This window comes from Enoplosus armatus, chromosome 12, assembly GCF_043641665.1.
Source record: "Enoplosus armatus isolate fEnoArm2 chromosome 12, fEnoArm2.hap1, whole genome shotgun sequence".
NCBI classification, from domain to species: Eukaryota; Metazoa; Chordata; class Actinopteri; order Centrarchiformes; family Enoplosidae; genus Enoplosus; species Enoplosus armatus.
Window position 1 is genome coordinate 16,367,665 of NC_092191.1, and position 26,945 is coordinate 16,394,609.

At 40.4% G+C, this 26,945-nt stretch overlaps 1 protein-coding gene across 7 annotated transcripts in view; it reads right to left on the bottom strand.

The window, feature by feature from the left end:
- Window positions 1–26,945, bottom strand: part of macrod2 (mono-ADP ribosylhydrolase 2) — a 371,857-nt gene that overhangs the window by 260,301 nt on the left and 84,611 nt on the right. For all 7 annotated transcript variants that reach the window (XM_070916225.1, XM_070916228.1, XM_070916224.1 and 4 more), the window contains exon 4: window positions 1,130–1,159. In XM_070916225.1, coding sequence (XP_070772326.1) covers window positions 1,130–1,159 — 30 coding nt within the window. The remainder of the gene's footprint in view (window positions 1–1,129; window positions 1,160–26,945) is intronic.

The window sequence follows — 26,945 nt, forward strand, 5'->3', positions numbered from 1 at the left end:
GAGCAGCTAACTATGCTGTGGCTTTGATGTTGCTTCATGCACATCCCTTGCCTCTGATGACTCATATTTCATGCCAGGTGTTCAAATCTTAATAAATAAATACAGGAAAAAGTGCCATCCTACAAAGTTCAGAATTCTGTCTTTTTGTTTAACTACTTTACAGAAGGACTGTCATTTGGAGCTAGATTTTGACAAATAAAATTACAACAGTATAACATTTTAACAAGTCTCCCACATCATTATCTATTTTTAGCTCTATAATTACAAAAAAACACAACTATGGCTAAATGAATACATGACATATACACAGTGTAAATGTCAGTAAAGGTCTTGATTATTAATTGCATTAAAGAAAGCTAAAAAATGTCTCTTAAGATGAATAAAATGGAGACCTACAATAAACACACAATATATGACCATTTTTATAGATATATAGATTAGATATATTATATTAGATATATTAGACAGATAAGATGGTCTAATGACTAATGTCCTGGTTGCGAGCACCCTGTCCAACTGAAGGCTGTCAGGAGACGGTGACACATTCAAAGTGACAACCAACACAGACGGATAAACAGATAAGGCTGACGCAGTGACCTTATTTCATTGTCATACCCATTCCAACATATCATTAAAAATCCCCCTTCGGACTAAAAATTAACATTCCACATCTAACTGGGTGCATTTTACCCCAACCTCATCGTACTGTGGTGATTATTTCAATCATGTCACTGTTAAAGTCAAATTTCAGAAAAGAGGAACAGTTGGATTGGGCAGTAGCATTCTACTGGAGTTCCCAACCCATTATTCCCACACCACGGTCGGCTGCCTCAGATTTCCTCTGTTGCTTTGATGGTAATGTTCTTCGGCAGGCCGCTAAAGTAATGACCATCTCTCAGTGTGGCACGGTGCAAGGTTGCACTGCACTACGCTCCAATGTTTTGGCCTTACATTCAGCCACATTTAACACAGACACTTGGAGCGAAATAGACACTAAAGTCTGCCATGAACCTACAGAAGTATGTAGATGTGCCAATATGCTGGATCTGATGAGTGCAACTTTAATTGCTTTAAAACCATAGGAACAAACAAAGAGATAATATAATAAAAAACAAAGGTGTTCGCTCACCTCCTCCTCCTCCCAGGAGCCTGGAGTTTGCTGAAAAGAGAAAAGAATGAGTTAGTAAAGCAAATATGGATCATTCAATAGAGTCAGCAATATTTGGACATTAAAGTTTGGATTCTTTAGTAAGATCTTCCATAAATACACCTACTCCATAATGTTGACTCATATAATTAGCAAATGCATCATGTATATCATCTAAAGAACAGAACTACTACTGAACAACTTCACTAAGACTGAGAACAGAGCTGAATGATTCATGAAAACAGTCAGTATATTTTCATAGCAATAGAAACCAGTTGATATAGTCTGCCAAGAGGAGCCTTAAATTGGCTTGAATGGTTATGCAGTTATGTTGCATATTTCTTGTATCACATTCTCAGTTAAACCTGTAATCACACATTTGAATAGCTGTACCTAGCAATACAAGATTTTGCATTTTTATGGCAGCTTCAAACAACACCACAGTCATCCAAAGGGAACAAGTAACAAGAATGTCATCCAATAGCTTGTTTATCACATCTCCAATAGACAAAAGTGATCACTGTGTGTGGCAGTGTTTTAAATTAGCAACAACAAACGTGATTCAGTCAGCAGCTAATTTGATGTACACTTCTTGGCAGATTTCTTCCTTGGCAACATGACAGTTATGCTCAATAAAACATGTGCTTCATTAAAAGCAATTAACAGTGGCCTAAAGTTTGAGACAGTTGTATCTACTGCTGTACAACAGGGAAATCCAGATGTCACCGTGGCCTTGTGGGGTCTGGTTGTTTCTTTATGGAAACATGTCACACAGATCGATTGGATATGAGCTGAGTGGAGCTCTTCAGTGCAAGACTTGCAATCTTAAAGAGCGAGCTTCTTTCTCACGTGTGACATAAATATGTAGAAGAGCCTCAGAGTAAAGCTTAGCTCACTGTTAAGACAGTTAAGTTCTCAAACACTCACAGCATGACCATGCCCTGTGTTGTTCACGTGAATCTCCAACATTAACTGTGGTTCAGTTCAACAGAAGGTAACGTCAGAGAGCTATCTAAGTGGAGAGTGTATCAATAAAAGTGAACCTATTTTCATTTTGCTCTGTCAGTTGGAGACATCCGTTGCACATGAGAGGAGAAAGATTACAGGAGATTTAAAGCACATCTGTTAATTTGGGTGTTACTGAAAGTAGGTAGCCTATGCGTTTGAAGTGTAGTTCATACAGCGGGCATTGGAAGAATCATACGCTGCAACATGCCTTTAATGATCTTCAGTTCCAGCTATAGCGTTGGCTATCATTAGCAGTGAACACCAGCTTATTAGTTCTCGAAAAACGTTTTGGTGCACAAGCAATAGATAATGAACATGTGGTATGAGGGAGCGCTCTCCAATCACAGCACAGTCCTGTGGCTGTATTTATTATCATTTTTGTCTGATTATGTGTAGAAGGGGACTTCTGGAGTTCACTCAGTTTCCACACCGTTCTGTGGCACCATTATGGCTTTGCATTGTTCTCATTTGAGCACCACACATATGAGTGGGCACAGGGACAAAGAAAGCTCTCCCACTGCACAATTTGTTTCATCAAAGGGCTTTTGTTGTGTGTGTGTGTGCACATACAGTATAAGCATAACATACACACACACACACACAAGAAACAGCAACTCAAACAGGGATGTACTGACAATCCACTGTCATGTTTACAATAGCACCTCTCCAGGTTTTTCTGTGATGAAAAAGAAGCTTGCGCTCTCCCAGCCTTTGTTTAGCTCTGGAATCTGTCAGTTATCAACAACAGCCACACAACTCAAACGTGCATTTCCACAACAGGAAATTTCCCATTCATATCTCAAAACCATGGATAAATGCAGTAAAAAAGAAAAAGGTTTTATTACCAGAGATACCTTTAATTTTGGAGAAAATGCTACTTTATCTATTATCAGTATAATGAAAGCAATAGTTTCAGTGCCAGTTAGCACTGCAAAGCAAGTTAATAGTATGCTAGTTTTCAGCAAAGTCTATCATCATTGTCTAGTCTCCTGGGGAGTCTTCCTATTCCTGAGCTATTAAAACACTGGGGTTTAATTACCTGACATTATGGAAATGCATACCTGAGGGGGGTGCTTCATTTACTCCACACCTAATCAGAGATTGGAGATGTGGTTCCTAATCAGTCTGACACAACTCTCCTGTGTGTGTGTATGTGTGTGAGATGGGATAGTGGTAGTAGTGAACGGGGTAGTCTGGGGGTTGACATGTTAGATGCTTTCTAACCTCATGTGACTTGGTGTGATCACGACCATAGCCCACTGGAAGCGAGAGCGTTCGACAGCCATCTCATCTCTGCGGTAGGTTTGATAAATATGGGAGTAGGGAGGGGGAAAAGCACTGCTTTATGTCCTTTCATTTCTCCTCTCTCTGCATCCTCTCCTTTAATGATCAGAATGTCATGAAACATGTTTCAGCAGTTTATCTTAAAGCACACTGTGCCACTTATGCACACAAAATATCTGAAACCTACAGAGTCAGTGAGCTCAGCCCACTGCGATACATATCAAGGGAGACGTTAAAATCCCAAAATGGATGGGGACTCACTTTAACAATCCGTCTTCAAGCATGAGACAAATAAGAAACAGCTGGTGGAGAAGCAAATCTACAGCAGCACACAGAGCCACCCTACACTCTTGGCACTAAAGGCTGCAAGCTTGTCTCTTATTCAGTATGACTTGCCTGAGAAGTGCTTCAATTATCCTGAGTGAAAATCAAAACAGAAATCCATATTTGGCCACATCCACCCCATAATGCATATTTTATAGTGTGTGTATTAATTATAAACTAGCTCTCCTTGCTGTTTGTGCCGGCCCTGGGCTCAGTCTGGCTATCTTGTGGTGGATCAACACATTTCTGCCTTCAGGGAAGCAGTGGGAGAGCCAACAATTAGTATTATCAGAAGATCATTATGTGTTTCTTCTATAGTGGCTGAGCGTGTACACGTGGAGTTGTGTCTTTGAATGTATGTTTAATGGGTTTTTGACTTTGCTGTTCTCTCTTTAGTGTCCACCAATGTGTGCCCCCTAGAGAATTTCATGAATCAATTTTTCTTCAAGGACAGAACAGACCACATCTCCATAACCAAAACAACAACATGGATCCCATCACATTAGAGAGAAATAGTGCAGTGATCTTTGAGCTTTAATGTTTCAGAGAACCTGAATATTTCTTGTAGTAGTAAAGATAAGCCTTGAAGGTTTGCAATGACCCAGTTAATGAGAATAAAGAGTGAAGCCAAAAGAGTGGGCTATGACTTGGAGTTTGTCAGGAGTGCTGCTGAGAGTCGTCCTAGTAGTAACCACAACATGGGTCATAAATCTCAGTGGAAGGGCTCCCCAGACTGCCTGGAGATGGCAGGTCATTAGGAACTGCTGGTCCACGGCATTAGGCTGGCCCATCAAACACATGTCTGAATTGTCACTGTGGGAGCACCCACTTCCTGTCTGCCCTTTGAACTCTTAACCCCCATAACAACCTAATTTTTCCCTCAGCCAATGACAATGCAGTGAGGCCGCTGCTGTGTATTTTCACAGCAAGAAAATATTGATAACAGAACCCTAGCCAGAGAGTGTGACAGGCAGTTTATGGATCATGGCAAGCCAGCACAGACACAAACCCAGTGAAAAGGAATGGTGAAACCACCCTCTTGTCTCAGTGTGTCCATATATTTGCAGAGCATTCATAAAAATGGCTTGTGTGAACTTCAGTGTGTGTGCAGAGGGCAGTGAGGCGCAGATCTGGGTTGCGTGTGTGGTGTCGTCAGCAGAGCCCTAGATCATGCAGTTAAATGGGAAGTGCTAGTGCATAACCACAAAACCTCAAGGCAGTAAACAGATCCACCGTCTAGCTTCTGGTCTCTGCCACCTTAACTGAACTCTTTAAATATGCTCCATCGAATACACTCTCACCTTATCCTTAGCAGCCTCTCGCACGCTTCTCAATAAGCTCAGAGGTTAATAGTGTACTCTGCTGTGACTCTGGGATAAAAGGTGGGGTACAGAAACTAATAAAAAAAGTTTTATGGTTCCGGTTGCCTGTTTTGTTGCAAATAGATAGGTTGCTGAGTCAAAAAAATTCTTAGTGCAATTTTTCAGCCACTGCAATATAATGCTACCGGCCTATCTGTGTCTGCAAATCTTACAGGCATTTTAGCAGGATTTTCACTAAATATATCTGAGCCAAATTAACTGTGATAGCAACGATCTTTGCTATTTTATATATCAGCAGATTTCAATATCCCTCACTGCTGCCTTCGAAGTGTGTCTTACATGTCCACAAAGAAGGAAATCTGATATGCGCAAATATGACTCCAAACACATAAACTGTCCCAGATAAAAGTAAACTGGGTCAATAGAGCTGCTCTTTGTAACCGGGAGTCACATCATTTTTTTTCTCCATTCTTCTGCTTTAATTATAAATCATATTCACAGCTAATTTGACGGGCACAAATTAGCATCTACTACACAGTGAACTGCAAATGGATGGCCTGGAATAATGAAGAAAATAGTTCAGAGAAACAAAAAGCCGATCATTTGTAGCCTTGGTTGACACTTAGATGGTCATTAACTGTTCCTCTTCATAGTGTTCTGATGTCTAACGTGTCAGCTGAGAGTGTCGATGTTCAAAGAGTCAGTGGAGTGAAGGACTTTGGCAAATTCTTTTTGAGTGGAATAATGTGCTGCTCCACACACAGACACTTTTCCACTCCAACAGCCTCCCTAACAGGCGCTGATACTGAGCCTGTACACACACAGACACACACGCAATCACATGCACAAGTACACACATTCATGGGCATGCACTTACAAACACAATCCAACTAAACTGGAAATATTCAGGGTTTAATATCTAGAGCAACCCATGCCATGTCTGCGGAGCTGTGTGTTAAATTGAGGCAGTTCTAACCTTTAATGATGGGGGTTCTTTTTTCTTTTAGTAGCTGCCGAAATTTGCACAAATAGAAATAAAACTTAAACGAGCTACCAGTTGTGGGATGAGAGAGGAGAGGCAACAGTGGTACTTCTTATTTGTGGCACATTAAAAACGCATGCTACACCACACATGCTGCCTCGTCTGATAATACTGGTTGGCATTTTTGTTCTTTATAGCTTCTAGTGGTCCCTGAGGAGCCTGATTGAGCCAGACAAACTTGTGGTAGAGGTGGCAAGATCCCAGCAGTACACACACAAAAAAAAAGCCTGAAGCCTGGCTCATGCTTCATGTGCAATGAAATGCAGGGGAGTCACAATTATGCAACTGTGACTGACACAAGTAAGCAAGATTCTACTCATATGTGTGCAATATGGATAAGTTAATATCACAATACCTATCAGAGCATTATCTCAATATTGACGCGTCAAAGTATTTACTGAAACATTAATCACATGCCATTGACATGACTAAAATTCTGGTTTCATTGGCGAGGGGAATGCTAAAACAATGAGATAAAGAAAAAGCATTGCATGCGCACCTCAATTCAGACAAAGTGTGAAAGGATAATCTTAAAGCCTACTCCAGACATTTACCTGGCATTTCAGCACAGGTAAAAGGGTGGGTTTGCAGCCCAAAAGAAGTGCTGCATAGTATCTGCAGTCTATGCAGGTTGGATAGGCGGCATCTGCCACTGTTCAACTCTGACATGTGATTGGTTTGGGTTTGCATATTTTGGTTTAACTGCAAAGAATTATGCTCATTTTAATCTACTCGTGCAGTGCCCGTTTGGGGCGTAGCCGTTCGAAGCGGGCCCCCGGAAGTGCTGCTTGCAGAGTTCTCGAGTACCCTTCATCCAATCGAATTCACACTCGACACTGCAATCCCTTGGGTCCTCAGCAATACACGCGCCAATTGTGAAGTTGATCAGATGAATGGTTGTTGAGATAATCGAACTGACACACAGAGATTCCTGATCGTTAACTTCTTGCTTTGAAAGACATGCAAGTTGTGACTGCCTCTGCTGTGACAAACAAACCTTTCCATAAAAAGCATCAAATGAAATTTAATATAGAGTATACTGCCGGCCTTACATCCCGTCTTCCACACCAGCTTACTGTAAGTTACAGGGTTTTCTGCTTTGTAAAATTTTAGTAGGACTTGCAGACCTTGTTTGCCATTCATTGGGTTGTTATATGAAATTGATTTGGTGCAGGTAAAATAAAGCAGGTCTCATTTCTCATGTGTATTGATACTCTGTCAGTGTTCAGCACAAACAAAATTTCCATCAAGTTAGATGATGGCTTGAACTTTCTGCTGCTCTGTAGTATTTTCAGTTCAAGTTATTAAAGCCCGTCTGGCTCAAACAAGCAGTCTACGGCTGCAGGATTCCTTGGTTACCTTCACTGCTGCATACAATGGTTCATGTGTTACCATACAGACCTCAGCCATGTGGATTTGTTGTTGTGTGAAGTAGCATTTGACTTGTGGCAGCGTCATTAGTTTTAGAAGAGACTTGTTCATGTGTCAAAAACCAAGGCTTAACTTCAAAATCACTGTAATAACAATGTGGATTCTATTTTAGGTTGGATTTTACTATGAAATACTCATTGCAATATGAGGTGACCGCAGGTCTTCTTCTTAAACCTATTCATATTCTTGACAGTACTTGTCATATACTGTTGATGGTTGAAATTATGTTGTTTTTGCAGCTTCCTTTTGGAACTACAGCAGTAGTGTTATGATGTCTGAATGTATCAATGTGACAACAGGCTGGTGTCACAGTGATTAATCCCTTTCCTCCGCAGGCTTGTCACCTTCATAACAAAGCAACAATACCAGATGCCAAAGCCAGCCCACACGTCTATTGTTATAATTACCTGACCTTCAAATCCACATTAATGAGCCCAGGATGATCCCATTCTCTTTCATCATTTGGCTTCCGAGCCCTCCTTTTATCTAACAAGGTCACCTTTCACAACACTGCTTCTCCCTGAAATACACATCCCCCTCATAAATATACATCTACCTGCATCTGCTCAACCCCCAATCCTAAGAAGGGAGCTTGGAGAAATTACAAGAAAATAAAGCTGTAGGTGGGCTCTGCAAAGCACGAGTTTGTATGTCTTCTGAAGTTGACACCAAGGGAAAGTCAATGCCACCAAAGTTAGACACAGAAAACAACTTTCTAACGATTGAAGTGTTACTTAATAATTGTTTTCCACACTAAAGACGCAGCTTATTGACATGAATGAGAAAGACTCAATGTAAAGGCTCTGAAAGCACAATACAGAGGGGCAGCGAAGAGACCAGGTTCATTAAATGAAGCTGTTTTGATACGTTCCATGCTATTTTAATCACAAATGCAATGTGGTTGTCACAACAACAGAAAAATGTCTGAAGTTTGTGAGAAACCACAAGCACAATCTCAGAAAAACAACTAATTCAATTAGTCGTTTGCTTTATCATAGTTGAATTTAGAACATTTGGAAAAGGTGAAACTGAGTTCCACATGATATTAAAGAGGAGGGGCTGGTGAAAGCCCTGCAAGTAAATCTCTAACAACTTAAAACCTAATATTAAATAATGTCCAGTGGAGATAGCCCCACAAAAATCCACATAAACAAATTAAAGTACACTCATCAAACCAGTTAATGACACGTGTAAATGTTTACAGTAGCATATTCTCACATATTTTAATGTAAGTCTTGACATCTCAGCACACCTCATTGCTCACAGGCCTTAGGCAATCCTACAGAACACCAACAACACATGAGACATATACAGTATATAAGTGCAGATGACTAATGCATACTGACAAAATCCATCATGAAATTAAGGCAGGCTAGGTGTTCAACATTAAACTATGTTCACTGGACAAAAATGTAGTTTTAATATGCAAAATGTTATATAACACAGAGAGATATTTCAACTGATATTCACCAACCCTGTGCATGTGTGCCAACTTTGAAGAGGCACCATCATTTTCTGGTTGAGATGAAATAGGTTATCTGCAAACTTCACAGGGCCCAGTGTCACTGCGGCGCTCTGGCAGGATTTGGGCCAGCAGCTGCATATTATGGATTTATCCAGTCATGTTTCTGGATTTATCAGCCTCGCATTAATGCAGGCTCTTCCTTACTGGTGATCAGGTCTGCTGGTATGGTAAAGACCCGCATGGCTCCTCAGGGCCTTCACAGTCCACTACCCCCAGCTAGGTACCCGCCAGGCAACCAGACAGTTCCCCTCACTATATCCAAAATAACATGGCTGGGATTTCTCCAGACGGAAGAGCCAGGACAGCATTAAATTGGAGATCCTCAGCCACTGAAGTGTGGTTTCTGAATCGACTTCCTTATATATCACTGCTTTCTCTTTGCAGAAAATAGAAGTCTGGAAATGAGGGCCTTGCCCTTGATAGCCAGGTCATGGTATATACACTTAAGAGTTAGACTCCGTATAGCTTAAGTGCAGAACATTGCATTAAGGAAGAGTGCATTGTCTTTTTTAACACTAAATGTATTTTAACTTCTCTTACTTCCTTAGCAAAATGCACTTAACCGGCACTTAAGAGAATCCATTCCCACCGGCGTCTATTTGATCACAGCGGTGTGAGAGTTGAGGTGATGTGTGAAGTGAGCCCTGGCTCCAGAAGTACTATGTTTATGTCACAGAGACTCATCTCCCTGGAGCGCCAACGGCAATCACACTGGAGCAACCCAATCATAAGTCCAGAAGAGATTCACCATATTCTTCATGTTACCACAGTGAGAACAAACATTTCCATGAAATATCCTTTTCTGCTTATTGAGCGTGGAGGCCAAAATGGGTTGTGTGTTAATTAAAGAAAGCAGTTTATCAAAAAAATGAAAATTGTTATACTTCTACAGCTCTTTTTGTAGAACACAGGGTTATTAATGGATGTAATTAGAGGAGAGCCGCTGATTCAGTAATGCACAATGACAGACAACAATTCTATATTTAACAGAGAACAGACTATATACTAAATTATAAAATGATATAGTGCTGAATATAGCATGGTTTTACATCTTAAAGCAACTGCAAACATATCAGACATTCCTTTTGCGTAAATACACAGCACTTGTAGAAACTGATGCTCCTAAATTAAGTGTAACCGAGTCTAAATGAAGACACATCAGTTCAGTCTACTGATGTACATGATGAAAGCTATTACAAAGATAAGCCAATCCTTCTTGGATGAGAGATGATCTCATAAATAACCATACCTGTATTAACATTAATAGCGACAGTTGTAAAGGTTTGATCATAATGGGAGGTATTTACTTTGAGAAGGTTATTTATTTCCCATACTTTGTAATGGAAATAAAACAGTTTTGCACCTCAAAGACAATGTCTTCCATTGTGCCAGCTCAACACACAGTTGTTCCAATCAGAGGCAACATTTTTAGGCAAGAAGACTGCAACAGGAACAGTTCAGTTCTACAAACAGGCTTTTGAATGCAAGTTGAAGCTGTTAGGGTCATTACTTTCCTGCCCTACAATCATTATAGCTCATAAAAGACGACACTGGACTGACAACTTTGCATTGATATCACACTCTGTTATCTCCCTGTTAGATATTGTAGCTTGTAAATACTATAGCACTAACAGCAAAAGAGGGATTTCACATACATAAATACCTCACAGTTCCTGCCTTTTGAACAACGGTGGAATTAGCTTAGATACAGAAATGTCACAGACTGCAACAATAATAGCGTAATATTGTTTTGAGCTTCTTTCTTTTGTAGCGCCTATGGATCACACAATGTTCACTTCAGTGCATCTTCAAACAACTGTGTTCTTTTTTTTCCACAAACAGATTCACACAGAATCCCAATGGATGATTTCCTGCTCATTGGTATCTGCAGCCTTTTGTTAAAACAGAACAAAAAGACAACCTGTTTCAATTGCTTATTCAAGGAGGTTTAAAAAGCAACCCAATGAAATAGTAAAACACAGTGCAGACACTGTGAGAATTATACAGTCAGACAGGCAAAGCGTTTTCCTCTTGGCAGTGTCACCAAATAAATCTAAGCTTAAATAAAACAGTGAAATGGCAACATGAAGAGCATAAAAAGAGTTAAAGATTCCAAGTGTATCTTGTGTTTTTTTTCCACTATCTTGCCCAGTCGTGAGCACTGTGATTCTTGGTGTTCTGTGAAGATAATCATTTGTTTGTGTCAGCTGAATTGATACAATCCATCAGTCTGTACAAATCTTTTGTCTGTACAAAAATCTTTGAATCTCTTGCTTCACCGTCCAGTCTGAAGCAGACTAACTTCAACAGAGGACACAGTTTGCCTCTTTAACTCACCTACCCATGACCCCTTTATACACATATTACATTTTGCTTCAGAACACAATGCTTGTATCTGTTTTTGTATCAGATAGTGTTCCTCTTAGATACATAGGAGAATGGGACACGTAATCAACCACATCACACTAAATAATTGACAGACATGTTGCAGGCTGAGAGACTGAAATAGTTATCTTGGGGATACTCAACTAGGAGAATAGATTGACAATGGTTATATCTCTCTAAATGATATTGCCGTCCTCCTGCTGAACTTTGCAGAGCAGCTTAATTGCAGCTGTTAATTGGCTTGCCTCCAAGCTCTTTATTTCATTGCTGAACTCCAACACACATGCACTGTAGCCATCTTAATGTTGGGTTATGTGCTAAAGCCAAGATTTACACAAGATTTTCTCCCACTCACGTACTGATGAAAAGGATGTACATTAACTATTGTATGGAAAATAAATGAACTAGCATTAGTGTGGCTTTAGGCTTTCCTTCTGGTTTATAAAACCCCTGTGAGAGCTACTGGCTTTCCCACCAGGAGCGTTTAAGTGAGGGTGCCAGCACCAGCAGATGACAGGAGTTTTCTCAGGAAAGTGCAGTGCAGGACTCCAAAGCGTCCTTCTCAAATAGCACTAACTCCACAGTTCACAATATTAGAGGCGAGCAGGCAAAGAATGTGGGTAATAACGAGAAACAAACCCTGTGGTACTTCTAGCCAAACCAGGCCAGTTTAACACGAGACTGTCAGCTTTAGTGTTCCTGTGTTGGAGCCTCTACAATAGGAGGTGGGGCAGTGAACAGAGAGCTGCTTCACTTTGGCAGCTCTAAAACACCAACCAAACACTAAATCACGCTAACACACTAGTTACATTGTAAGGGGCCTGTCATTTCTGCAGAGCCAATTTATGTGGCTTTTACACATACTGAAGAAAATGAAGGGTTTTTTTGAGGCACACATACAGAAACTAACTGTGAGGCTGACTGTAGAGCTGAATGTTAAAGCAGGAGAGAACATGGGGGGGGGCACCCCTGGAAGATTTATTTAAGTCACTACTCTTTTTCCTTGCACTTAGTGTAATAGATGGAAAGGTGCCACAGTATGCAACGTGAAATCAGCATGAATAAACCAACATTAACACTGAATTTCAATGGCCTTGACTGGACATTTCCTGATGACACAGATCCCAATGTAAAATGATATAAATCCACCCTCTCCCTCACACTAGGCTAACAAAAATCTCTTTCAGGTGGGAGCCTGGAAATGAAGAAAAGCCTGAAACTGGGCCTAAAAAGCTGCAGATACGGGAAAGGATGAAATGAAAGCTCCAGACAGCCTGTAAAGGAATTCTGCATAAAATCAAACAAGATGTGATAAAATAAAAGCTGAGACAGGATTTGTTTGTAATTCAGATTGGGAGGCCAAAAATGGAAGGAGAGAAACTGACGGAGGAAGAGGATTAATTCTCCTGTTTTGCTGAGAATAAAACACACTGTGCCAAGTATTTTTCTCTCTAACAAAAAAAAACACTGTAAGACACATAATTTTGTTATCCAATGTATCACACCACACAGTTTTTTAATACTCCAGGATCAAAAAAGGCAGTGACATTTCACAGGCAGGTAAAAGCTTTAAGACAGCTCGAGTGAAATCAAAAAAAGGAGGGGGAAAAAGAGGGCTTGAAACAGAGTAGCTGAAGGTCATTATTATGTAATCTGGAAACTAACTTTTTGGTGGGCTATGAGAAACGTCAGGTACATACAGGTATATAATATTGCCACAATCATAATATCATAGATCAATCATGCTAGTAGTTACTGCACCACTCCACTCAGTGTTGTCACTAATTCAACCAGCTGTCCCTGAGACTACTGCTCAGAATGCTGTTATAGGGAACACGAAAGATGTTGTAGTGGCAGTCTAAATAAGTTGAGACACTACAAAGAAATGAGCTTTGGAAAATTCATCCCAACAATAATGTCAGAGGGCAGACAGGCCTTCTGTGTAACCACACACTCTGCACAAGTCAACAAGACCTTTTTGTTGTTGGGACCATTCAATAATACCTATAGTTACACAGGCTCTTTCTAGCTAGAGGAGAAGGACTCAGCAGTAACCTTGCATCCCAAGGACACATCATTTGAAATGCATTGGGTGCCACAGCGCTGTGATATATCCTTTTTCCAGAATTAACCTCAGCTAGTCTTTCCTGTCACCAACCAATCAGGGAGTATGAGTAGGGACAGGTCCCAAGTCTCGACACACAACCACAGAGCACTTCCCGCTCCACCTTTTGTATGTTTACTGGCTCATAGGACAAGAAGCAAGCATGACAAATTGCCTGAAAGATCTCACAGGTCAGTCAGCCACATATTTGACAAATACAATCTAATTGTGAAACATTTGTTTGAAAAATCTTTTTGGGAAACGTGAAGGATGTAAATGTCTCTGTGACCTCTATTAGAGGCAGAGATCTATCTGTATTCCAAGGTTACCTCAAGCATGAAGCAGTCCAGTCTGTGAGCAAAAGGGCTCCTGTCTCTGTGTCTCCACATAGTAAATGTGAGTGCATTGTGGAGAAAACTGAAGCCACAGATGGCTAAAAGCACACATGAACAAAATGCAATTCAGTTAGCAGGGTAAGCTGAATGAATGACCCAAATAGAATCGGCAGCTGGACAGGTAGACTGACTCTGACTAAACTAGTGTCCATCAGTGGGTTTTCCATTTGTCTCACAGTCTCATAGTGGCCACCAGTTAAAAATCTGAAAAAAAATGATATGATATAAATGAATGATGATGATTAGACCAAAGATGCAATTACTGCGCATGGATTTCACATTGTACATGAAGAATTCGGTTCCAAATGGAAACCACAAAATATTAACAAACTCTGATAAGATTATTGAAAGCAGAGCCAAATTCTTTCAGTCTTTTTAATTAAATGCCAAGACGGAGGCATCTCTTTACGCCATAATCACCATCACACTGCTAAATTCAGATTTGGCATCAGATTACCGTCTTTGAGCTTTCTCCCTGAATACACTGAAAGAATGTGACACTGTCTGGATTAAGGCAACACTTCAAAGAAGAGGGACTTTGTGATCATTAATGGAAGTTCTAATTACTGAGGAGCCACCAGTAAAGGGCCAGTGCTAGCTCTCGCAGTGTTCATCATTTATGAAGCTGGACTACAGTTGTCTGTTCAAAGCGTTTAATTGGCTTATCTCTCCTTCTGCTACACAGAAACCCCAAAGAAGCACAACTTCAGACCCATTCAGAGTAACACTATCTGACAAACATTAATCAGCAAGACGGGATATTTGACGTCGTATGCATTTTGATTGAAAAAATCAAAATTTATAAAAGCAAAGCAACGAAAGCAAAAAATCTTAATTAGGCCCAGACCAGAATGATTCAGAGCGGTCATATAATTCCACCACAAGCAAGTATATCCCACTATAATTCATACTATGTATCTCTGCAAAATCTACTATATTCCTGGGCTGCTACAGTAAAGTCCTGATAATGGTGTCCAGAGCATCTGTCAGCCTCTCTGATGAAATACACTCATCATTGGTGTGGCAAACAAACATCATTTTTGCCACTGCAGGAACTGCCTGTATAATCTTATTTATGAGTAATACAAAGGAAGTGGATGCCTCCTGCCCAGTGCCGCAGTGTGCAAAAGAGGATGTGGTTTAATCTTCACTTCCATCTTTAATGAGATCTGATGCAGGATGAAGCAGGATCACTAAAACACAATGCAGGCTCGCCAAGCTGCACATGGTAACGCAATAGATGCTGTATGATAAAGTGATACACACAAGCCATTAGGATTGTAAAAAAAATATTTTTTATGGTTAGCTGTGCCAGTCCTTCAGACAAAGCAGAGGGGGGGGGGGGGCTCACTCTGTTTACCCTGGGCATTAACATGCATATTGAGTGTACAGGTGTGAATGCACCAAAGACGCATTGAGATCCCATCACTCAGACCACATTCAGAGGTGGTCTGGGCCGCATAGGGCCACATTCTTTTAGCAGTGTGTACGCAAATTTGTCCTGGGAAACATTAAAGGACCGTCTACTCAACTGACGTCCTCTGCATAAACGAAAGTACTTTTTTACTTACGTTTGCCAGCCAGCTGCGTCACATTAAAGTGTGAAACAAGAAGAAGCCACAACAATAAAATAATGAAATAGAATTTTAAATTTCCAGCGGACAAGGTACGGGAAGTGCATTGCTGCTTCCCGCCGGTTAAAAACAACAACGCATTTGGTCTTTGCAAACGGAAATTATGTATGTGTATATTTGCATATAGAGCGGGGAAGTGAGATCCGATCTCAAGTGGTCACTCGAGACGCATATGGAGACGCATTCTAATGCCAGGTGTGAACTGACGTACTTGGAGCTTTCCAGTTGTGATCGGATCACCCAAGATGCATGTTACTGCCAGAGAGAGAGAGAGCACTAACTCAAGTAGAACCAGACCACAGACAGGAGAGGTGGAAACTCAAGAGCAATACAAGTAGTGCAGGATTAACCTCTCCAAGCACCCTGTGCTTAAATGCAATGGATCGGCCCAAACTCACCGCCGTCTGGTCAGTGTTCCCTGTTGTATTAGCATGTCTGTTGGGTGGGGCAAGTGTGTGTGCAGCGATGTGATAGAGGACTGGGAAAGACAAACTCTTGATCGATAGGATTGGATATCCTGACATGTTTTGTTTTTCCTTTTTATCTAACAGAGAGTAAAAACATTTGCTCTACAACCTCAGTGGATATACTGTATGTTCTAGGTATAAAGTCTGATCCTTTTCCGTGAAGCCTTTGAGGTATAAAAACATACTCTTCAAGGTCTGTGGCCTGCTCAGGGAGCACTGATACTCTGTCAATACCTCTTTGCCTTTCCTCCCCCTCCTTGCTCAAAGAGAGGGAGCATTCATTCTTCAATTTGGCCTAATCAAGTTTGAATCGAGTTAACAGCCGTATGTCAATCTTTTCTAGCACTCCGGTTGCAGATATGTAATCTCCAGTGGTGTCTCCTGGGCATATTTAACTCATACATAAATACAAGGATTGTCTCCTGCTAATATATAATATGTCACTGCTGGCCAGACAGCAGGTATTGGTTACAGCCACCCAGTCTAGACAGACGGCATACTAGCTTTGAGAAAAAGGATATGTATTTATGTATTTTCCCTTTTAAGGTGACATTTTGTAACAGAAAAGAAGAACTGAATGATTCCAATACGTTTTTAAAACAAACACATATATTCACCTCTTGCCAATACACACACACACACATAAGGAGCTAATAGACAGGCTCTCCCTGCAAAACCTTCTTATACAGTTGTCTCTCGCACGCTAATAGTTGGGTTGGTCCGTGAGGGCCAATGCTCCGTATGGGAGGCTGATTAAGCAGGAGGCTACATTCAAGCTAGCAGCCCAGAGGACAAGAGAATAAGGGAGGGATCCCATTGTGGGAGCCCATTGGCCCGCAGTGTCTCCTGCTCAACTAATGTAATCTATGATCTCTCCCATCCCAATTAAAAGACGAAATGGCCTCAGAACAGCTGTAAAGGAGGCCTCACAGGAGCGCACTAACCGCTGTTAATGTCAGAAGTCTCATTTAAAGAGCAGCATCTGTTTAGGCTCCACGCAGGCCTCATGCCTCCGAGCTGGCTAACAGCAGACACAACCCTGCCCATCTGGAGCGTTGTAGCAACACTGTCCCCGAATCACACAACCGACTGACACTTGTATTGTGTGTGTTCAAGTCAGGAGGCGCCTTTGACTTTAAATGTTTAAAAAACTTTGTTTGAGGTCAACAAGACTATTAATCAGGTTACATTTTATTGATTTCACCGCTAAAAGTTCCTCATTGAAATGTATGCGATATATTAAGTAGCAAACTGAAATTGGAAATGCTTAACTCTCAAACCACAGGAGGTACAAAAGGCTCAGTAAACATCAATATCTGTGAAAAAAAAAACCCTGTTCTCAAAACATTAAATCAAAGCGCTGTTATTCAGCAGCAATAATAAACATGTCTAGCTTGAACCATTTTATTGTCCAAATCACAGTGATGGCCGATTGAATCAGATGATTACAGTATTTTTGAGAGCTTTGGTTGGTAATAACATACGGTATGGTCTATATAATTAATTGATTTCCACATGTAAATAATACCTACCTAGGGTAGACACTCTAACACAAAGAGATTAAATGTGCAGGAATGACCAAGCAGAAAGAAAGAAGTTAATTGTGTGTGTGAGTCTGTGTGATTCCCAAAGCTATCAAAATGAACACAGCTATGATTTCATTTTACTTGTTTAACTTCTCAGAACCGGTGGCCTGTAGCTTCCTTCAGATCTCTGTACAGTCGGTCCAAAAGAAACACCCCACTGTTCGTTCTGAGTCAAGGAACAGGAAACAGCAGTGCGTGCAGCCAGGAAATGGGCTGCCAACTGAGGGAACAGGAGGTCCAGTAAAAAAAAGAAATGACAGTTATTTGTTTAGGAAGACAGCGGAAGGATGTTCACTTCAGCAAATCTGATCAGATAGTTTCATAGTTCAGTGGCTTTCAACAGGAAGTATGCCCGTGCTTGTTCATCACTCCTGTCAAAATGAGCTGTAAACACTGATTATGTCATGTCTCCATAAGGTAATTTTCGAATCAAGTATCCGGCAATGTTGCCTTTGTTGCCCTCAGTTTTTTGGAATATGAGCATATTAGAATCCTGCAATTAAAGAAGACTTTATATAGGACCTCTATTCCTATGTATGAGGGCAATAAAAAAATTTCCCTGATGCACTTTACATCTGATAATATATTGAGGGACTTGATATTGTTGCTCAATACCAATGACAAGTGATTACTGTGCCAGCTGTAGAGACTATTGGCTTTTTAAAACTCACTTTCCAGCCCTTATTCTGTTTTGACACTCCAAATTCCACATCTACTTCCCAAAAAACTCCTTCCCAAAAACACCTCATCCCAACATCCCAACACACACAATGTCAACACAACTGAGAACACAATATGTTCTCAAGCCAACAATAAAAACAAATGCCACAGTAATATTATTATTGCAGTATTCTCCCAGGATCTGTCCTCTAATTAGCTAAAATACTAGTCTCTTGTAACTTCATTGTGCCAATTCAAGCCCACTTTAAAGTTACTGTAAATCGAAATCCAAACTGAAGTATTCTCACAGGTAAGATGGCAGATTTGTAATGGAAAAAAAGCTCTGCTACTGGCTTTATTATATTAATATTCACAGACCGCCACACTAACCGAACACTGAAGTGTTTGCATTGCCACCCACCGCCTCCCAATGCACCAATGCCTGCAATTGGTTAGCAATTTCATGTGATTGGTTGCACTTTTTTTGCATGTGGGTTTGGGCTGCATTCTTTCCATTCAACAGTTTTTATATTATTTCCACCCTGAATAGATGGAGCAGCTGTGACACCAAGATGAATCAATTTCAGTTGACTTGAAAAGAACCCCATTCTCTATCAGCTCCTTGAATGCATAAGGATCAACCAAGTCTGTTTTTTTTTTTTCACATTGTGCAGCTGAAGTTTCATTTAGAAGAAGCAAGAACATTATAACAGTGCATAATAGCAATTTGAGTGTGCTACACATGCTAAACTTAACTGCAAATAGTTTTCTTCACAGGTTCCTGTACTTCACGTAATTGGGTAAAGACGATAATCAAATCTATGGGCCTGATTTATCATGGCTGTACACATGCACTGACTCATCAAAAGACAATAGCAGCAAGCAGCTGGTTAATATGCATACTCAGCAGCTTTCAGGTAGCCCAGATTAGGGAGGAAGTATTGGTAATCAAGTTTATTATGTACACGAACCTGCGATTTCCATATGTTTGGGTCTGATTTGTGGCCTACATCTTAAACTTATAATACACCAAAGTATTGTATTTAAAATACATTCTGGATACAATAAAATAAATAATACCAAGTTAATAATTTTGGAGGTGGGTCTCTAATGTTGCACCCAACTCTTTCACTTCAGTGTTGTTGCAGCTTGTCCTGGTCACTTATATACCTCTAAAAACAGAAAGATGGCAATAAATTGCCCAACATGCATTGGCTTTTTTTTGATAGCCACTTACTCTTTGTACCTGAGACTCAACATCTCATAGATTTTGAACATGGGGGCGATGTACCACATACTGCATTTCGGTATTTGTTTAGAGAGGAGGGAAATAACTTGTAGCTCCTAGGAATGGGTGCAGCTGACAACATATCAATAATTATAGTGTACAGAAACACAAGAATCCTGAATGTCAGCAGATCATTATCTCTCTGCTAAACATTTTCCCAGATTGGTAAAATTGTGCTCATTAACAGGGGTAATAATTGGATAACTATTTACATGTAAACAAGGACCCTGTTGAGTTGGTATGATCACAGATGTACTCTGAAAAGCTCATTCCAGATTCTGAATGGTTTACAGGCTTACAATGTCAAAACATTTGGCAGAGAACCAACGGTCAGATCTATGTGGTTAAGACCACATCTCTGCACAGCATTTTACCGTTTCCAACAATTTCAGCAGGGCACAGGTTAACAGTATGCATTCGTTTCCCAACCAATGCATAGAAAACAGCCCTGAACCAACCATGTGATGCAGTGTAATTACATTTATGTAAGGCACTTTAGTAAAGGATATGGTTGTATCACACAACTAATGTTAAAAGAGTAACTTAACACTAAATCCACTTTTTTTAGTTAGTAAATTATGTGTGCAGTTGTTTTATTACACTATCAATTGGTCCCAATCTTTAACGTTACAACAGAAGCTTCTCCCTTTTCCTGAAGAAATCCAGTAATTTTGTCCTCTAAACCACCAAAATCTGCAAAAAAAAATTCAAATCAAGAGTTACATTTGTATGGTAACTATGGTTCAATTAATTCTGTGTGACCAGATGTAATATCTAGGCATTGAAACGGCTGAAAACAGCTGAAAAGCAGGGGCGTGCTCAAGCTAAAACAAATGTTACGTTTGCTCTTTGTCATTTGTTCATTTGTTTGTTTTTGTGCATTTGTTTGTTTATGTTCGATATGTTGAAATGTCTTGAGTTTAACTTAAAGTTAAACTTTACGTTAAAGAAATCAATGAGATGTCCTCAGTTTTTGAAAAATAACAATGCCCTGCCAAATTAATGACTGTTCAAGTCATCAGCTTCCATGTTTACCCTACTCTGTGGAACATTATCTCCAGCAATCTGTGTCATCTTTCAGGTCCTACTTGACTATTTGTGGCAAAACAAGCTCAATTATTTTCTGTGAGATTAATTGCCTCCTAAAATCATGATGGGATTTTGACAAAGTGGGGCAACATTGGAGGTATTTTCACTCTCCTTCTTGTTCCTTGAATGGCTGCATGGGGTTAAATGTTTTGAAATACACACTTGCTCAAGGTCTGTTTGCAGGGTTTGTGCTTGAAAGAGTCAGGGTAAAATCCAGCACATAAATTGTTTTCCATCACAAGCACAGAACTAAGATGGGTAAGGGCGGTGCCTGCCGTTACTCTACTCAGTGAGGAAAACTTTCCCACTGAATCATATTATTGGCCCTCTATGGAATTCTGTTCTACACATTTTGGAAATTGGACCTTACCGGATCCTCAATGCAAAGCAGGAAAGCAGGAAAATTTAATGTGGCGTGATTGTTTATTTTATGTCATGTTTTTTCTATAATGTTTATTATAGAAAGACAGAAGGGTGCTCTGGCAATAAGAAACCTCACAGCAGCTTTCTGCATGCATAAAAACATATTTGTTATGTAGTATGGAAAATTGTGGTAATGTACAATCTATCAACTTTGTTGTACCAGCGATAGTGTTGTTGTTAGCAGCATTTCTATATGCAGATGGTTCCATTTAGATGGAGCCAACATTTCTCATGTAGTGATAAACAGCTTAGTTCGATATAGGATGTGATGTGGCACAACACATGATTTAATATGATAGCAAACAGTACAATATGATACAAAACTATGCACATGTATTAATTGTGCTCGTGCAATAGGAAATAAAAAACATAAATGTTTTATAGTACAATAAGTAAGCAGTTTCACACTAAGTAACTGTATACATTACAAAACAGCTCTGCAGTCTCCCACCCTGCAGTCACCCATCTGCACGCCATGTCCTTGTTTCTCAAATGATTACATTACGTAAATAAGGCTTTGGGCCAGATTGCGAATTAGTACAACAGGACGTTTGTTCCACCTACAATATGAGCAGGCTATTTACAGCTCAGCTCACTGTAAGTGCATCACCTTCACTGTTAAAGTCCTTAACAGATGTGAAAATGTGACCAATACGTAGTGACACTCGCCACTTCATGAAAACTACTGGTGCCCCTAACCACAGTATTGAAATAAGAGCTCTTGGCACCAGTGGAAACTGTCGCAGTAAAGGTATATGACGCCGCAAAGATTTTACTGAAAAAAACTCCTTGAACAACCCAGAAGAAAAAAGAACACATCTGAACAAATTAAAGAGATAATAGTAACCATTAACAAATGAATAGCTACTTTGTTACATCAAACAAAAATATGAACCCCCTCAGTTGAACTTTTAAGAGTATCACTTTAGTGCCTAAATCTGTTAATTCAAGAGAAGCAACTTCAAATTTTGAGGAGCTATTGTGTGTTTGGTACTGCACTTTTCATTTCCACTCTCATTTGGATAGTAACATGCTCCTTAAGGACCCCGACCCTTAGTAAAGGAAAAAGAGGTATTCCAAAAACACTCTGGTGGAGGAAGAGAACGTGAATGTTCAGGTTCTGAGTGGCTTAATCTCACACTAAACAGGCAGGTGCAGAAGGACACCATGCCTGGCTGCAGCCCTAATCGTCCTGAAAGAACATCTATGTGTTGCTGTTAAATCCAATTTCTATTTAGCATTAATTCCCTCTGAGAGCTCCTGCCTTTCTGCTGTAGAGAGCATTATAGCCACAGAGACAAATACAGAACAGACCAAGAGCGTGTGAGATATTGTGTTTGTTTTTTTCTATCCAAACATTACATTTCAATTTCCTGGTAATCATTAGTATCATGCGACCTGATACATTGTATATACTAGTGATTAGTAGTATTTTTTGCCAAACATTTTTTAAAAACAAATACCCTCAAAAGTTGATTCATGATAACATTTCTTTCCTCAAAAGGTACGAACACAAGACTGTGCAAGACTGAAGTTAACTCTCCTACACATGTTCTCTTTCTGCATTCATGTTATCATAACTCATAAATCTTTGCTCAATGCTATAGAGCGTATAACAATAAGAAAACAACAACTTCCTACTGCCTTTTATTAAAAAAAACAATTTGACAGCAGTGTTAATGTATCCTGCCACATGTATTAAGTATACATAAGTATATAAGTAGACCTGACTTTGTCTTTTTAAAGTAGGCAACCTAGAGAAACAGGTTGGCCAATGTAATTCTTCTTTTAAACATGTAAAAGACATAAATATGAAGGTTTTTATTCCTTCTTAATAATGGTGGTGCTGCTACAGTAGTAGATTGTGGGCAATTGTGTGGGACACATGCACGGGCTGTCTCATCACCATGTTTTATGAGTCTTTGCTCAAGAGGATTAAAAACTCCTTAAGATGCTGGTATTACAGTTTTACAGTCCAACAGCCAAAGACTTAATGCTATTGGAAACGGTGACCATCCCTAAAAAGAGCAACAGGGACTTCATAGGGGGCTAAAGACGGGGTAGGACTGAGCCTCAGCTAATGATGCTAAGCAAGCCTGAGTGTCCACAGGAAAAAAGAGAAGGCCTGATGGCTGACTGAGCGAGAGCTAGACTGGGAAAAGGGGGATTAGTCCCTTGATTCAGGGAAATTCAACTTTGTGAGCTGAAGTGAAAGGAGTTAGAATAGTCACCCATGCCTGCTCCAACCCTGCTTTGTCCTTAGAGACAATAGGCTTAGCAACTCTGATCCACAGCTCTCTGGTTATGATCACAACCCATTACTAATGCACTACCATTTCACTTAAGATAGCAATTTACTGATTGCCACCAGTTTCAGATGTTGAGACAGCGCCTTGAGACGCCCATTCGTTGTCAGATTTGTTATGATGTGATTGGTGTGGGAGTCTCCACTTGCAAGCGCAGGCTGCTCCTGATCCACACAGATGAAAAACGCATACAGTAAGATGAAGTGAGGAGGGAAATAAATGAAGGTGGCTGAGGCCATTTCGTGTGAGGAATGAAGAGATATTGCACTGCATTCCAACTGCTTCGGCTGCTGCTTTAAATGAAACGCTTGGCTTACACGCTCTTTCTTGCATGGAACCTCATGCAAATCTCCAAGCTGCCCTCTGACCTGCAGGCAATTGTGGGGCAGTGCTTAGAGAGCGCTTCCAGAGATCCTCCCCTGGACTCCAATTAAGGGGGCTTCACATTACTATACACAACAGGCTAAATACGGGCCTAGGCATCTTAAGCTGCTCTGCATGTGCTGCATAGCCTGCTGGTGCCATGGCAAGTACAGTGAGAGAGGTGATTAAGTAATGCAAAATGTGCCTTCTGAAAGTGGTATTATTTGAAACACTTCACTATTACCACAAGCAGGGAAAGCACACAGATAAAAGGAAAAGTAATGGTCAAAGAAGACTGGGAGAGTATTGTTTATTAGACGTGTGGTTGCTTGAGTACATAGACTACAGCACATTACACTTCAAAGACTAAAGCGGGGTTGCCAATAAGTAAACGTGTATTGTGTTTTCCCAGAGAAAGTGTTATCTTAGCTGACCACTGTTCCATAAGAGGTGTAAAATTTGGCAGGTGCTCTGCATTCTAATAAAAAAGGATGCAGCAGTTACGATAAAATGCAGCCTGTTCCACCCATAATCCGGAGGCAGAGTGTGAAACATACTGTATCGTATATGCACAAGCAGTAAACCTGTACCACTGCAATGATAAAGGACTGCATTTACCCCTTATAGTAAATACAAGCCAAGGCACCTACAAATTAAGGTTGTCGGTTTCTGAGGAATAATGTGTGAACAGGGGGTAGGAAAAAAAGCTTAGTAGTTGCTACACAAGGACCAGTCCCATGAAGCCTTCTGATTGTTCAATTATAAGCTGAATAGTATCATCACCACATTGCCTCTTTAGCACAAACACAGTAACTTTGTATCCAAGTGTACTTTACTTTTTTCTTTACATCTGACAACAACTGCATGATTCGGGCTTTGATTGGAATTATTATCTTTGCCCGAAAAGTACAAATTAAAATCCATTTAAACAAGAAATTACCATAAGAGGCCAGGAGGGTCAGTACTGATGAAGTACCTGAGGTAGTGGAGTTGCTTATTTCATTTCTCTATATATCACCTTGTGAAGTAGATAGCTGTGAAGTAGTCACTTAAATAAACAGGACGCTTCATTTGAAAGGTCACAGGTGCTTATCATACTGTGAGGGCTGCTTGCTCTGTAGCTGAAGAAATGCTCTGAGAGGCACTGCAAATGAGAGGGACCAAATAAAAGATGGGCAGTGACAGCACGGCTACATACAGCAAGAAATGCATAAAGATTTCACTTAAAGCTTGCCAAAGCACTTATCACCTGTCACTTTGACCGAGCATCTGCTTGCCAATCCATTTGAGTGCTCAGGTAGTTGTCTTTTTTCCCTCCATCTCATCAGAGATGCATTGAAATTCAGTCGCTTGCATGGAATCAATGGGTTTGAGAAGAATTACCTGAGCAGATTAGAGCTGGAGGCAGCTGGAGAGAGCTATCGTCTGATCATTCCAGCTTTTCCTGCTCTGTTTGTTTTCCCCGCACTTTAGCTAAATTAGTAATTACAGTCACACAGCCAATCTCACCATGGCCACCGCGAAGCCAAAGACACACCTGCAAAAGCGCCACAAACAAACAGCTAGTTTAGTGATGCACAAACTCCGACAAGCTAATGAGAAAAAAAGTGTCTCTTTCAATTTCCATGTTAAACCTGGTGGAATTAAAGAGGACAACCAAAACAATCAAAGGTGTAAAACTGGAAAGACTGTTGAACGTTAAATGGTCTATCAGCGTAGTTAGACTGTATATCTCTGTATAACACATCATGCAAAATCAGTTTCTTATAGAAAAAGTCATCATATTGTCGATTGATTGCAGTGCATTTGAATGCAACAGAGGAAGTGCTAGGCTTGGGGTTCAATAGCATCTTATCAGATCTGAAAAAATCCTAATCAAAACATATTTTTAAAAATAGGTTCACCTGATGTTAGAAGAACCTCTCCTCTACAACTTTACATTGGATCATTGTCAGTATTCAATGGTTTATTTAACTGATTTAATTTCCAAATGATAACAAATGAGAACTTTATCACAGTGCTGTGTGTGTTTAACCTTGTACATGCTGCAGCCTTTCCATTAATGTGACTGCATTCAATTCAGGCTTGAGCTGCACTGAAGTGGAAAGGTCTTTGCTAGTCATAGTGTTGGCATGACTTTTACAAAAAACTGACTCAAAGTCTCTTTCAAACACGATGCAGACATATACTGCAAAATTGCCAGCGCATCTATGGAGTGAAGTGCATGTCTCAAAGGTGCATTAGGCTCAAAATATACTTTCCGTGTCTGCATAGTCGCAAGGGTATGTGTGACGTAACTTTTCTCATCTGCATATGCTCAGCAGCCCCAAATTTATGATTACACAAACTGTACTTGCCGACTGAACATGTGTGTTCATGTCTGTTTTGGGGTATATCAGGGCCTTTACTGCGACAGTGTGCTCCCCTGACGGGTCCTCAGTCTCAGATAACACCTCTTTTGGCAATGGGAAGTCCAGCTCAGGAGAAACCCAGACTGCTGTGTGTTTCAATATGACTGAAAGAGCCCACTGGCAATGGGTAAATAGATGAGCCAGTGGGACTCTAAATTCATAGTGTGACCTGTTTCATATTCCACGAGGCACCATTCAAATGACCAAAGAAATCCTGGCTTAGAAAGAAGTAGCCACATTTGTAAGCAAACAGCTTGACAATTGCTCACTGGGTGAACCATAAACACAACTGGCTTTTGCTATTCTTTCTCTCACAACATATTGGTCTCCAGAGAGCAATCAAAAGCACAAGGATATCTTAAAGAGTGCTTGCTATTGCTAGGCATTGATGTTTTTCATCCTCAGCACACTACCACACCGTGTCCCTAAGATATTGTGAAACCATGGACTTTTGCTAGGCCAGCTAGGCCTTCTGAGGCCCATGCTGTTTGGGGTGACACAGCCCAGTCACCATGAAAAGATGGCAGAAGGAACAAAGGCAGAGAGTTTGTTAAACATAGAGGGGGCAAGGTTAGCCGGCCATGTGATGTGGGTGGTGGTGGCAGCAATCAGAGGTAGAGGGTGGAGGGGCAGACCGGTTGCATGAAACTAATCAAAGAACATCTTTGACTTGATAACCTTATGTTGCTGTAATGGAAGTTCAGCTGGGGAGCCACTGCAAGAAAACTTTTCCTTTGTTGTAGTTAACTGA